General features: G+C 50.1%; 1 protein-coding gene across 38 annotated transcripts in view; it reads left to right on the top strand.

The window, feature by feature from the left end:
- The first annotated feature begins 2,485 nt into the window (after positions 1–2,485).
- Positions 2,486–13,066, top strand: part of GPHN (gephyrin) — a 2,801,546-nt gene continuing 2,790,965 nt past the window's right edge. For all 38 annotated transcript variants that reach the window (XM_069638674.1, XM_069638676.1, XM_069638677.1 and 35 more), the window contains exon 1: positions 2,486–2,611. In XM_069638674.1, the coding sequence (XP_069494775.1) occupies positions 2,548–2,611 (64 nt within the window). In that variant the 5' untranslated portion in view covers positions 2,486–2,547. The remainder of the gene's footprint in view (positions 2,612–13,066) is intronic.

Genomic DNA, 13,066 nt, shown 5'->3' on the forward strand with positions numbered 1-13,066 from the left:
GCCCCCTTGGGTACTGAATGAATAACAAGCCATTTGAAATTGTGGGAAACTTTTCATTGGAGCCTGAGACCATTTTATGGCCCAGTCCCACCCTGCACATCCCTTTTGCACAATATACCAAGGAACCTCACAGCAGGAGATCAGTGTGCTGATGTGCCCTCTTATTTTATGGATACTTGACAACCGATGGAGGGTGTGATGGGAGTGCTTGAGCCGAGACTTATAAGCCACAAGGAATACTTTACTTTTATCTTCCAGTCTTGTAATCTAATTTCTGCCAATATTATATGATATCGTTCACAACGGAAAGCTTATATTTGGGATATAGTTATGATCGTTCTCGTTGAGATTTGGCATAAAAATCAAAAAGACTTGATGGGCAATCAGAGAGATTGTCCACTTCCAATGAACCATGCCTATCCATGATGGGCCTTTACCTGCATTTCTGGCGGAAATACAATGATTTCTACTTTAGCCAGTTGCTATCTCACAGGTTTTTGGACGTAGCCTGAGCTGCTATGTTTAAAATTACAGTAAATGTTTGTTGTATTTTAATGGTATTTATTGATGTGAGGTGTTACCTTTACTTAACAGATGATTTTCCCTTGTTTTTTTCTGATGGCCTGAGTAGTAAAATGCACAAAACCGAGTATGCTGCTTTTGGATTCAGTGGCAGAGATGGCGTCAGGGCCTTTCAATACTTTTTTTTTAACATCTTTTTATTAATGGCCATTGCAGGTACAATAGCTCGCTCCCGACATCACATCTAACATGTCATACAGTGGCACATTCTACAGTCTCACAGATGGTACATATTTTACAGAGAGGTTTCATTGTCCGAAAGCAGATTGCATAAGTATACCCTAAATGGGCCCCAAATGTCCTCGGCCGACTTGTTTTCGGTTGAGTCAATACATACTGTTCCTCATTTTCATTGACGTATGTCAGTTCTCGTAGAAAAGTGTTCATGCTTGGAGGTGTGGGGCTTTTCCAGGCCTGCAGGATACATTTTTTAGCAACTGCGCATGATACATTAAATAGTCTTCTAGTCTTTTCGGAACATTTCCCAAAATCCCTGAATAAATATTTTTGTGGGGTCAAGTATGGGGATATTTGTGTAATTTCCTCCAGCGATTTGGCCACCAAGGGCCTTTCAATACTTTAAAATGAAAGGGGTCTTGCACCTGGGGGGGGGGGGGTCAGCAACTTCTCCCATGTTGTCAATCAGCATTCGTATAATGAGGTAATAGATTACTTCACTTGCTGGAGACCTTCAGGTCGTCGTGGGCGCTTTGAGCGCTCACATTACAAGCTTAATTTGTTGGAGCCCTTCAGGCTGTCACTTGGAAGTGGTGATCTGAACGTCTCTAGCAAATTAAGCTTTTAACGTGAGCGCAGCAAAGCACACATTTCAAACAAAGAAATTCACTGGTGTGTTAATATATACGCCGATTATCTCTAGACGCCAGCCAGCAGGGAGCTGAAACACTAAATGCCAACTAAAAAGCTATAAATCCTTCTTTGTCAGCAAGGGGCTGATGAGGAGGAACCAGTGTTAAAAGTAAACAAGGGGATCATCAGTGGGCATTTCGTTTTTCACTTCCCTCATGGCTGGCAGTGTCCTGATAATCGGCAGTTATTAACCCCGGGTGTATTTGTTTGTCTCTGTTACAATGTATGCACCCTACAGGGGTCTCAGACTGTTTTCAGCTCTGGAGTGGGGGTGGGCAATAATCAGGGTGGGCAATAATCATGTTGAAATGGGCCCCCACACATCTTCAGCCGGGCATGTTCAGTGGAAACCATTTGTGACTGGCATAGCTCTCAACTCACACGCTTTTGGCGGGTGTCACTCGCCTTGTAAAGAGCTGACTTACCCGCCAAGCCTCATGCACACCCATTCATTTCAATGGGCTCTCACTCGCCAAAAACAAAATCGGGTGTCTTCATCCACCTTTGCGAAAGAAATGGTTGAGAGCTATGAACTGGTGACTTGAAATTTTAAGTTTTCAACCTATCAGAGGACATGGACTTTCGTTTGAAATAGGTACAACTCGATTAATATTTTGGATGGGTCACAGGAGGACCCTGGCATTTTGGCATGTTTCAATTCGTTTAAATGGGGGAGTTTGCAGCCATGAAAGTCCCAAACCATGAAGTTCACTCTGCTGAGGGATATACTGTAGCTCTCTGGAGACTCCCAATAGAATGAGGGCATTTAAAAAATGATAACAGATTTTACAAAAAAATCGGGACTCGAATCCCAGTTATAAGAGCTGGTATATGTGTAAACCTATAAGTGTAATCATGTATGTGTGTTGCAATGACAGCCCGTGCAGGTGTCTGGCGCTTGCTCTGCCAGGTAGTAAGTTGAATGTGCTCGGCGATCGGTTGGGGGCGCCTGGACGCCTTCCCCTCCTTCCTAGTGCCCGGCAGGCCGGCTCGGCTAGCTCGGCGCTCGGCTCGCCCGCCTGGCTCCCCCCTCGCCTCCTCTCCTCCTCTCTCTCTCTCCTGCTCAGTGCGGTGACAGCGGCGCTGGGAAACAACATGGCGACTGAGGGGATGATCCTGACCAACCACGACCATCAAATCCGCGTCGGTGTCTTGACAGGTGAGGGCAGCCGCTCCATCTCCCGGAGGCAGGGGCCCGGGCGGCGCCCCCTGCTCCCCCCCCGCTGCCTGGGGCGGAAGAGCCCCACTTAACCCTTTGGGAGACGGTCATGGTGGAATAAAGCGTGACAAATGGGGAGGGGGGAATAAATGTCTCACAAGGGTGTACGGCACCAGGGGCTGGCAGCACCCCCCTCACTGCCACCCCGGAAGGGTGGCTCCCCCAGGCGGTGCCCTGCAGCAGCATGCAGAAGGGAATGGATGGGGGTGCCCCCCGTGCTGCCCCCTCTTTGCTGCTGTGCCGACAGGGTGTAAAATATGGTAGCGGGCGCGGAAGTGTGAGTGTGCGTGCACCTAGTGAGAGGGGCGCTGGAGGGGGGGGGGTCGCAGTGTGGAGGATAGTAGTAGGCTGGGGCTGATCTACTGCATTCACCAGACGTGGGCTGGCTGCTCTGCGGAGCCGGCACAGAGCCGTGCGTGCGTGTGTGTGTGTGAGTGAGTGAGTGACACACAGGGGCACATGGGGATGAGGGCACGGGGAAACGTGCAGTGTGAAAGGTGTGTGTGTGGTGCCCGCGAGCGAGATCTGAGGTGCGTGACATAGGGGCAAATGGGGTTATAGGGCATGCAGTGCGTGTCGTGAAGCGTGTGTGTATTAGGCAGGGAGATGTGTGGACTGTGGGAAAGATGCAGGGCTGTGTGGAAGTGAGACGGGAGCGTGTGATGCCACGATCTGCTCAGGAAGGCTGTATTTAATATTTCTGATATTGATGGCGTGGGGTTGTGTATGGGGGGGGTTCGATATGTCGATGGGGTGACCAAAATACACACATGGCGTGTGACTGTTCGCAAATGCGGCTGGCCCAGGCTGTTGGGTGACTGGGTCCGCGTGTCCGTAAATTTGTGTGTGTGTCCTGCAAGGGGTATGCGGTGGATGGGTGGCTTGTGAGTGTTGTGTGTGCCTCTCTGAGAGAGAGAGAGGGGATGGGATTATAACTTCACCCGCCTCCCGATCGCGTACCCCTCTGGCCTGGACATTGACGGGCGCCCGCTCCCTTAACAGGCCCTGGACAGCTCCTCTACTGTGCATGCTTCCAGCTAGTGCCACTGCATCGGCGTAAAGAATTGCACTTGGGTTTGTGTGCAGTACACAGTTGTGGTGTCTCGTTCCGTGAGCACACGGGCCACCGGAAGTCCTCCGAGGCGCGTGCGACTCTTGTGTGTGTGTAGACAGGTCTACTGATTTGTGGGCAGCTTCCTATGCTTGAGTCAGTGTTTATTGATCGACACTTAACTGCAGATGTCACTTAGAAGATTGTGGGGGCTTGGGTTACTACAGAGGCCCTTGTTTGGGGGGGGGGGGGCTGCATGGAATTGGAGCTATTTCTGCATGTGCCTATGTTTAGACTGGCACTACCCACACGCGGTGCCAGTATTTCAGTGGCCGGCCTAGCATCCGGCCCGGCTTATTGATTGATCTGCATGTTTCTGGGGCGAGGGAGCCCTCCATTCCTTTTATGTTTTTAGCGGAACATGGCCCAGTGGAGATTGCCAACGTCTGGACCTGGCCTTGGATGTCCATTGGTGGCTCTCTAGCTGTGCTGCTCATTGGCACAGCGTTGCTTGGTTATTTGCAAAATGCTCTTCATTGGGTTGTGGCACGTCCTGACTTCACTTTGACCCAAGTGTTATTGGCTATTGTGTGTGGTTGCATGGCTTTCTGGATTAATATTCGTCCACAGGTTGTTAATGGTAAGTTTTCAGTAAATTATGGTGGCCCGTATGTGTGTGTTTTTATCATGTGTGATGATTTGCCAGCCCTGCTTTTGATTGACAGTGCTCCCAGCTGATAGTGGGTGTCCCATGTGGGCAGTGACCCGTTGCATAGGTGCCTTTTTGGGCAGACAGTCGCATGTAGACTGATGGATTGTCTGGGCCACTCCGGCTTCATCGCAGGGTCCACTAAAGGGGCCTGTCTGTGACCTCACGGTCCCAGGTTCGAATCCCAGCAGGCCCACGCAGCCCCTCATCTTTCCGAGGTCGATGAAATGAGTACCATTACGTTGGGTAACAAGCTTCTGTTACCTGTCAAGGGCCAGGGTGCCCCTCTGGGGGTGAACGTGCGCTTTGCAAATAAACCTGTTATGTTATCTCCTGCCACAGGCCATTGGGTGAGGCAGCCCGGGTGCCTTCACATATTCTGTTTCCCGCTGCCCTGCGCAGCAGCCATGCCCTCCCCCCAGCCCCGCTGCTGCCCCCCTGGCCATTTCCTCCCATCTTTCACAGTGCCCTGAATATACTTTTATGAAAATGGTTGTATGCCGCGGGCATGCTGGGATTTCGAGTTCTTTAATCCGACCGTGTGGTCAGAAGCGTTCGCGTTGCCCGGCATGCCCCTTTCAGACCACCTCCGGCTCCAGGCCTCTTTGGGTAGCTTGCCACGCCTGTGTATGAATAGCAGGCGTCGGTGGTGTTTCCTGCTCTGAGTGACGTGCGATGTGGTCCTGCACGCATTCTGAATAATTCCTGGCAGGGGGGGGGGGAGCATTCTGCCCAACTTGGTTCTCCAGCACTGCACACATGTTCAGCTGGCGGTGGGTGGATGTAACTCACAGTGCCGCTTGTGTGCATCTATATCGAGCAGTGTGTGCCAGAGGGAGCAGTGCCACATCGGAGCATGTGTGTGGCCAGCACCGTCGTGCAGGGCGTCGAGTGCTGGTTCTGTTGTATTTTATTGATTTTTACAGTGTACACCACCAGCCAGCGTTTGCAGATGCTGGAAACCACTAGCCCCCTCCCCCTGCCAATGCCCGATTCGCAAGGAGATGGCAGCCCCACAGCGAGCCGGGCCTGGGCCCGTCCTGGCGGGGGAGGCGGCAGGCGCCCGGCCCCGGCTGCATGGGAACTCCTGCTTCCGATGCTGCGCTGTCCTCCAGTGCAGGTGCTGAAATGCGCGCCAGCCCCGGACGTGCCGCTCGCAGAGGCTGCTGCACGTAAATAGCATGCATTGCTGCCAGCCTCCCACTGCACCAGCACCCCGGCAGCCATAAACCTGCAAAGCCACAGCACGGCACAATGAAATGGCTGGAAATCCGCGGCGAATGCACTGACCTTTTCCGGCAGGCAGCGGGAAGGGGGCAGGAGGCAGAAACTTGGGATCGGCCTTATAGCTTCTAACCTGGCGGGGAGGGGGTTCTGCCGGCAACGGGTAGATGGTATACTGTGCACGGCACGTGTTGGCAGTGCCGGAAAAGGAAGGGGTCAGCATGAGAAGGTAGTGGGTGCAAGTGGCGCTTCACCTGCTTGCCATGGCTCAAGTCGAGGGCACACGCGGGTGGACGCAGCCCCCCCTCCCCCCCCCCACACACACAGTGTTTTTCAGAGGGACTTAGGACTTGCCCCCTGGCATCACATGTGGAATGTTACTGATTTTGCTTGCCTGATAACATTAGTAGAAAGTCGAGATGGCACATTGTGTACCTTTCACGCCCACGCAATTACTATATTGAAGTGTGTCCTGCATGGCCCCTGTGGACCAATCGGATCCCTTTTTCCAGTGGATTCCCGCCATGGTTGTAAAGTGCTCCACTGCTTCCTGAAGCTAGGTCCACGCTCAATAAACACCATAATAATATTCATGTCTGCGGTGCTCAACGCTCCGCACATTTGCCTAAAGGTTTTAGCTCTCATGACCACACAGTTACCTCCTTCAGGTGTGACCCACTAGACCACTCTGGCTGCACAGTAACCTCCTTCAGGTGTGGTCCACAAGACCACTCTGGCTAGACAGTAACCTCCTTCAGGTGTGACCCACTAGACCACTCTGTCTGCACAGTAACCTCCTTCAGGTGTGACCCACAAGACTACTCTGGCTGCACGGTTACCTCCTTAACGTGTGGCCCACAAGACCAATCTGGCTGCACAGTAACCTCCTTCAGGTGTGGCCCACAAGACCACTCTGGCTGCAAAGTAACCTCCTTCAGGTGTGGCCCACAAGACCACTCTGGCTGCACGATTACCTCCTTCACGTGTGGCCCACAAGACTACTCTGGCTGCACGGTTACCTCCTTCACGTGTGGCCCACAAGACCACTCTGGCTGCACAGTTATCTCCTTCACGTGTGGCCCACAAGACCACTCTGGCTGCACGGTAACCTCCTTCAGGTGTGGCCCACAAGACCACTCTGGCTGCACGGTAACCTCCTTCAGGTGTGGCCCACAAGACCACTCTGGCTGCACGGTTACCTTCTTCACGTGTCGCCCACAAGACCACTCTTGCTGCACGGTAACCTTCTTCACGTGTCGCCCACAAGATTACTCTGGCTGCACGGTAACCTCCTTCAGGTGTGGCCCACAAGACTACTCTGGCTGCACGGTAACCTCCTTCAGGTGTGGCCCACAAGACTACTCTGGCTGCACGGTAACCTCCTTCAGATGTGGCCCACAAGACTACTCTGGCTGCACGGTAACCTCCTTCAGGTGTGGCCCACAAGACTACTCTGGCTGCACGGTAACCTCCTTCAGGTGCGGTCCACAAGCCTACTCTGGCTGCACAGTTGCCAACTTCATGTGTGGCACACAAGACTGACATCACTACAGTTGTGGGTCCTATGTTAGCACAGGGACCCCCACCCTGTTACTGTATCTGTTGTGGCTTAGGTCTTCACAAAGCGCTCCCATTTGCCTGCTTGGGGCTGGTTTCCGTGGCTCTTTGAGACCATACCAGTGACTTCTGTAGACCTGGCCTAAATTACCTCAGAGGCGTGGCTTGCGCATTACTGTTCGAGCACACTCGGGTACGCTGTTCAAGTATCGCCTACATCATTACTTTTTGAGACAGTCAAGTACCTTCATCAGGAGGGGCCTTTGGAAAGCACATGAGGGTCCTCGAGAAGCTAATTTATAAAGGCATCTTTGAACCCCAAGTTCTCTGTCAGAGAAAAGTGTCGTTATCGTAGACTTTAGACATCTCGCTGGATTTTCATATGACTTGGTTTGTGTTCCTCTCAACCTTGACCTGTCGGGATATTATGTTCAGCTTTTTGGAACCTCACCTTTCCCTTTTGTAAGTTTAGAACACACCTCTATGCTGTGTACCCATTGTCTCCCAAGTCTGTATTTTCATCTGGCCTCCAGTGGTGCCCCTCTTTGGGTATTTCGTTACCATTCTTCATATGGGTGGGATGGCAATTAATTTCCTAATAAGGGCTGCATAACACAGCACGGCCAGTTTAAGGCCTGGATCTGGAACAGGTCTGTGGTCTGCATAACGCAGCACAGCCAGTTTAAGATCTGGATCTGGAACGGGTCCGTGGTCTGCATAACACAGCACGGCCAGTTTAAGGCCTGGATCTGAAACGGGTCCGTAGTCTGCATAACACAGCACGGCCAGTTTGAGGCCTGGATCTGGAACGGGTCCGTGGTCTGCATAACAGCACGGCCAATTTAATGCCTGGATCTGGAACGGGTCCGTGGTCTGCATAACAGCATGGCCAATTTAAGGCCTGGATCTGGAACTGGTCTGTGTTCTGCATAACACAGCACGGCCAGTTTAAGGCCTGGATCTGGAACGGGTCCGTGTTCTGCATAACACAGCACGGCCAGTTTAAGGCCTGGATCTGGAACGGGTCTGTGTTCGGCATAACACAGCACGGCCAGTTTAAGGCCTGGATCTGGATTGGGTTGGTGGTCTGCATAACACAGCACAGCCAGTTTAAGGCCTAGATCTGGATCTGGATTGGGTCGGTGGTCTGCATAACCCAGCACAGCCAGTTTAAGGCCTGGATCTGGAACGGGTCCGTGTTCTGCATAACACAGCACGGCCAGTTTAAGGCCTAGATCTGGATCTGGAAATGGTCTGTGGTCTGCATAACACAGCATGGCCAGTTTAAGGCCTAGATCTGGATCTGGAACGGGTCTGTGGTCTGCATAAAACACAGCATGGCCAGTTTAAGGCCTGGATCTGGATTGGGTCGGTGGTCTGCATAACACAGCACAGCCAGTTTAAGGCCTAGATCTGGATCTGGATTGGGTCGGTGGTCTGCATAACACAGCACGGCCAGTTTAAGGCCTAGATCTGGATCTGGATTGGGTCGGTGGTCTGCATAACACAGCACGGCCAGTTTAAGGCCTAGATCTGGATCTGGATTGGGTCGGTGGTCTGCATAACACAGCACGGCCAGTTTAAGGCCTGGATCTGGATTGGGTCGGTGGTCTGCATAACACAGCACGGCCAGTTTAAGGCCTGGATCTGGATCGGGTCGGTGGTCTGCATAACACAGCACGGCCAGTTTAAGGCCTGGATCTGGATTGGGTCGGTGGTCTGCATAACACAGCACGGCCAGTTTAAGGCCTGGATCTGGATTGGGTCGGTGGTCTGCATAACACAGCACGGCCAGTTTAAGGCCTGGATCTGGATTGGGTCGGTGGTCTGCATAACACAGCACGGCCAGTTTAAGGCCTGGATCTGGATTGGGTCTGTGGTCTGCATAACACAGCACGGCCAATTTAAGGCCTGGATCTGGATTGGGTCGGTGGTCTGCATAACACAGCACGGCCAGTTTAAGGCCTGGATCTGGATCGGGTCGGTGGTCTGCATAACACAGCACGGCCAGTTTAAGGCCTGGATCTGGATTGGGCCGGTGGTCTGCATAACACAGCACGGCCGGTGGAGTCTGGTACTTTTTCTTATTTCTCCCATTTGAGCCGAGATCAAGCGCAGGCAAGTGTATGGAAGCGCGCTCGTAGATCACGTGTTTTCACTGCATGCTGCACACGGTGCCCCCACCTTCAAGGAGCACCGTTGCAACTGCACACTCTCGGGTGACCCACGTGTGGAAAGAAAGTAACACAATCCGCCGGAAAGTACCCCAAAGTCTCAGCATTTGAAATGGCTGTCCGAAAGAACGCAATCTACACAACCCAAGTTCTGAAAAGGTGAATTTATCCAGACGGGTTTCAAGTGCGGCTTCTTCTGCCATGCAGTGCCATAAGTATGGCCTGCGCTCTGAAGCTTTTCATGGTATTTTACATGGGAGCCCAGCTCTGCTGACGCAGCACTTTCACAGTTAATTTGTTGACTCAGCATTTTATCAGTGTCGGGTAACTGGGAGTTAATTGTATCTGAAACACGTTCTCTCCCCTTCCCAGTGCGTGTGTGTTTCTCTCCACTTTTATGACTGCAAGATGTTAACCTAGCTTCAGTGAAAACCTTAGGAACAGGCACTTATTTTCCTTTTTATTTTTCATGTAGATTCGTGTAATTGGAGTAAGGAGGGTGTTCTGCTAGAAGCCGCTCTTTCTGTTGGTGCAGTTAATCAGATATTCAATACATTTAATGATGCCATCTACACAAGTAGATTAGCTGCATGGCAAAGAGTTAGCCAGTTTATATAACCTATTCTCTAATGACTGCACAGGAACACATTTAAAGGCCGTTGCCTGGGAACGCAGTGTTTCAGAACCTTCGACCTTAGTAGTTGCCTGTGGAATAAAATGCCACCTCATGGTACTCCTCAGACTGTACCATCTTGTTCTGCTTATCCAAGGCCAGTTGATGAGCTTCATTAAATCCAGATGACCGCTCGGATCACCCAACTTAAATCTTGTCATTGCTCCCGTCATCCATGTCAGTCCTAGTGGTGGGTGATTTCTTTGATAACCTACCCAAGGCATGAATGCCTTATCCTGGCCTATTGGCTTCAGAACGCCGGTTCCTCTTTAGCGCTCCCTGATGAGCACTACACCAGTGGCAACGCAAATGATGTTTAGGGCCAACCTTCAAGGCTCTGGAATGACTTGCGTCGGCTAAACCTAGCCAGTAAGCTGTGGAGTGCTATACAACAGAGGGAGCAAGATGGGCTCTCGGTGTCGCATGCAAACCCAACCCATCGTCCTCACCATCGGAAAGCCCATGAAATCCTACCTACAATAGTCGCATGCGACGCTTGAATCCTAACACAGCCGCTTTCATCCAACCCAGACTTCCGAACCGCACAATCATGTACCAACAGCCCACGCTTGCTTCGAGCATGAGTGACACCGTGCATGGGAAAGCACCTAGAGACATTTCATGTGAGTGCACAACACACATTACTTAAAATGAACACACACTTGGTGAGTGCAAGTAATAGAAAAACCCATTCACCATTGTACTTTGTAGCAGAAACAAAACTTTCCATATGGTCCTCTATGCATGGGAGAGCCTGCAGAAGCCCTGGGACACTGTTAAACAGGGCCGAAACATTATGCGCAGAAAGAGAAACTGGCCTTCATCCCCTGAACTGTTTGAACGTTGCAAGTCAGATGCTAATTGACTTATCAGAGGCAATTCTCGGTTTATATTTAAGGTCACTGCCCCGCGTTGTGTGACTGCCACCTGAGTAATAAGTGCTGAGAAAATGAGAATCCTTGGGCAAAAGACATGCCCGACATCCGTGGTTTTCATACTGGGAAGGAGGGTTCAAGACCTTAATCTGTACCTACTAAAGATGATGATCTGTGTCCATAAAAAGAGATGTGATAGCGTACAGTAACTGTTCAGCATTGATTTGCCAGGTTGAAAGGCTACTGTGCTTGAAGTTGATGTGATTGATTTTATGTAGTGGTTTCTAATAGATCTATTTTCAATGTTCTTTGCTTCTTTGGCGCAGAGCAAGAAATTGAAGATCATCCAGGAATCCATCATTTATGTAAATTCTTTTTTTTGTTTTCTTGCTATACAAATTAGTTGGTTGGAAATTGATTGCAGCGTTGGAAAAACTGTTGTTTCACTAGTCAATTTCCTACTGATTTTCACGTATTTGTGTTGCCTAGCAAAAAGTGTTTTTAAATTTATTTTTTTTATATCAATGTACCAAGTTTATTCATCACCTGATACCACTCTTCAGTACCATGCTGGTAAACGGAGCCAACAGTGGCAATTAAGGATAGTCGCTCCCTTGCGGACCGTCATTGTTGTGGGAATTTGAACACATTGACCTCGCATTTTGCCACCATAAGCATGCATATCAAAACGTAAAGGCAACAACCATATCATTATGGTGGCGCCAGAAATATTATACTTTACAGAACTTTCAGCCCTGTTCAGACCACATCACTTTGGCAATCCAGTTAGTAATTGTACTAATGTGTTGGTCTGAATGAGTGTGTGTATAGTAAGAAGTCTCATGAACCATTGCGGACAGCTTCCAGGTAGAAGTGAAGCTGGCGGAGCAGTGGACACTTCAAGGCCAGAGTGATTACAATATATAGGGATGTAGAATAGTATTCTAAATCCCATAAATTGCAAATGTTGTACAGGACGTTGGGTCTTGACATCCTTTGCATACAGTATGGGTTGTCTGACAGATTGTGTAATGGGAAGGCAGCCCGTGGCTTTCCAGATGTTTTGGTTTAGTACTCGCATGGTCCCTCATTAACTACACTCACTAGGGCTGATGGGAGTTGTAGGCTAAAACATTTGGAGAGCCGCAGATTAAGTACCCCTGAATCTGCTTGCCATCTGAAGGGCTTATTTCATGAGATCTTTTTTTAAGGTGGTTTACTGTTCAAAAGGCGTGGGCCCGAGTGTGTGTTACACCAAAATTGTGGGGAGGGGATTTTCCCAAATCAAGAGATCTGATCAAATGATGCCTTGGTGCAAGTTTCCGCTGTGAGCAATCCAGTTCTGTTGGTTGACCTTTGAACTGTACTGTATGTACGAAATCGTCATCATCCCTTGGTGTGAGGCTGCAGCTTTGCTGTACCAGTGCCGTGGGGCCATCTACCCAGTGGAAGACACCGTAAATGAAATATGTGAAACAACTGAGGAATACATAGTCAAAGACCGGTAGTGTGGTAGTGTGGTGTAGGAAGGGGAGGGTTGCTGGAAAGGGGCATGACTAGTGTTTTCGTGGGTTTGTATGGCTTTGATAAAATATTTTGTTGCTAAATGTTGAACCGATCCTATTATACACCCTGTAGGAGAAAGCAGACCTGCGCAAAGTATTTGCACTGATTTTGATATTGGTGGTTTAATTGATGTGGTCCAGGCTGTTTATTTCTGCCCTTCAATTAGATTGTTCTTCCACTTCATTCCATTTTTTGCATTTTTGTAACTCATAAAAACACATTAAAAAAAATACATCTGGTTTAACCTTGAACGCGGCAGTCTGGTAGGTACATTCGACCGGTCCTCTACCTGAGTAACATCTTCTCGTCCGTATCATTCCGTCTCCCTGGAGATGATGCAGTCCGAGAGCTGAGACATACGCTGCATCAGTGCTTCCCTAAGTGTTTCTGCAGCAAGCACTGCTTCAGGACCCTGAACGAAACCTACTGGTGATGATTCTCTATCAGAGCAGCGGGGGAGCACGTAAGATCATGTTATTTTTTTAAAAGCCCTCCGAAGGCTTCTTTCTTCTGAGAAGGCCTTGCGTACATGGCTGTGGAGCTTTGTCTAGCGGTCGGGGGGATAA

The sequence above is a fragment of the Ambystoma mexicanum genome, chromosome 14, assembly GCF_040938575.1.
Source record: "Ambystoma mexicanum isolate Mex_15411 chromosome 14, UKY_AmexF1_1, whole genome shotgun sequence".
NCBI classification, from domain to species: Eukaryota; Metazoa; Chordata; class Amphibia; order Caudata; family Ambystomatidae; genus Ambystoma; species Ambystoma mexicanum.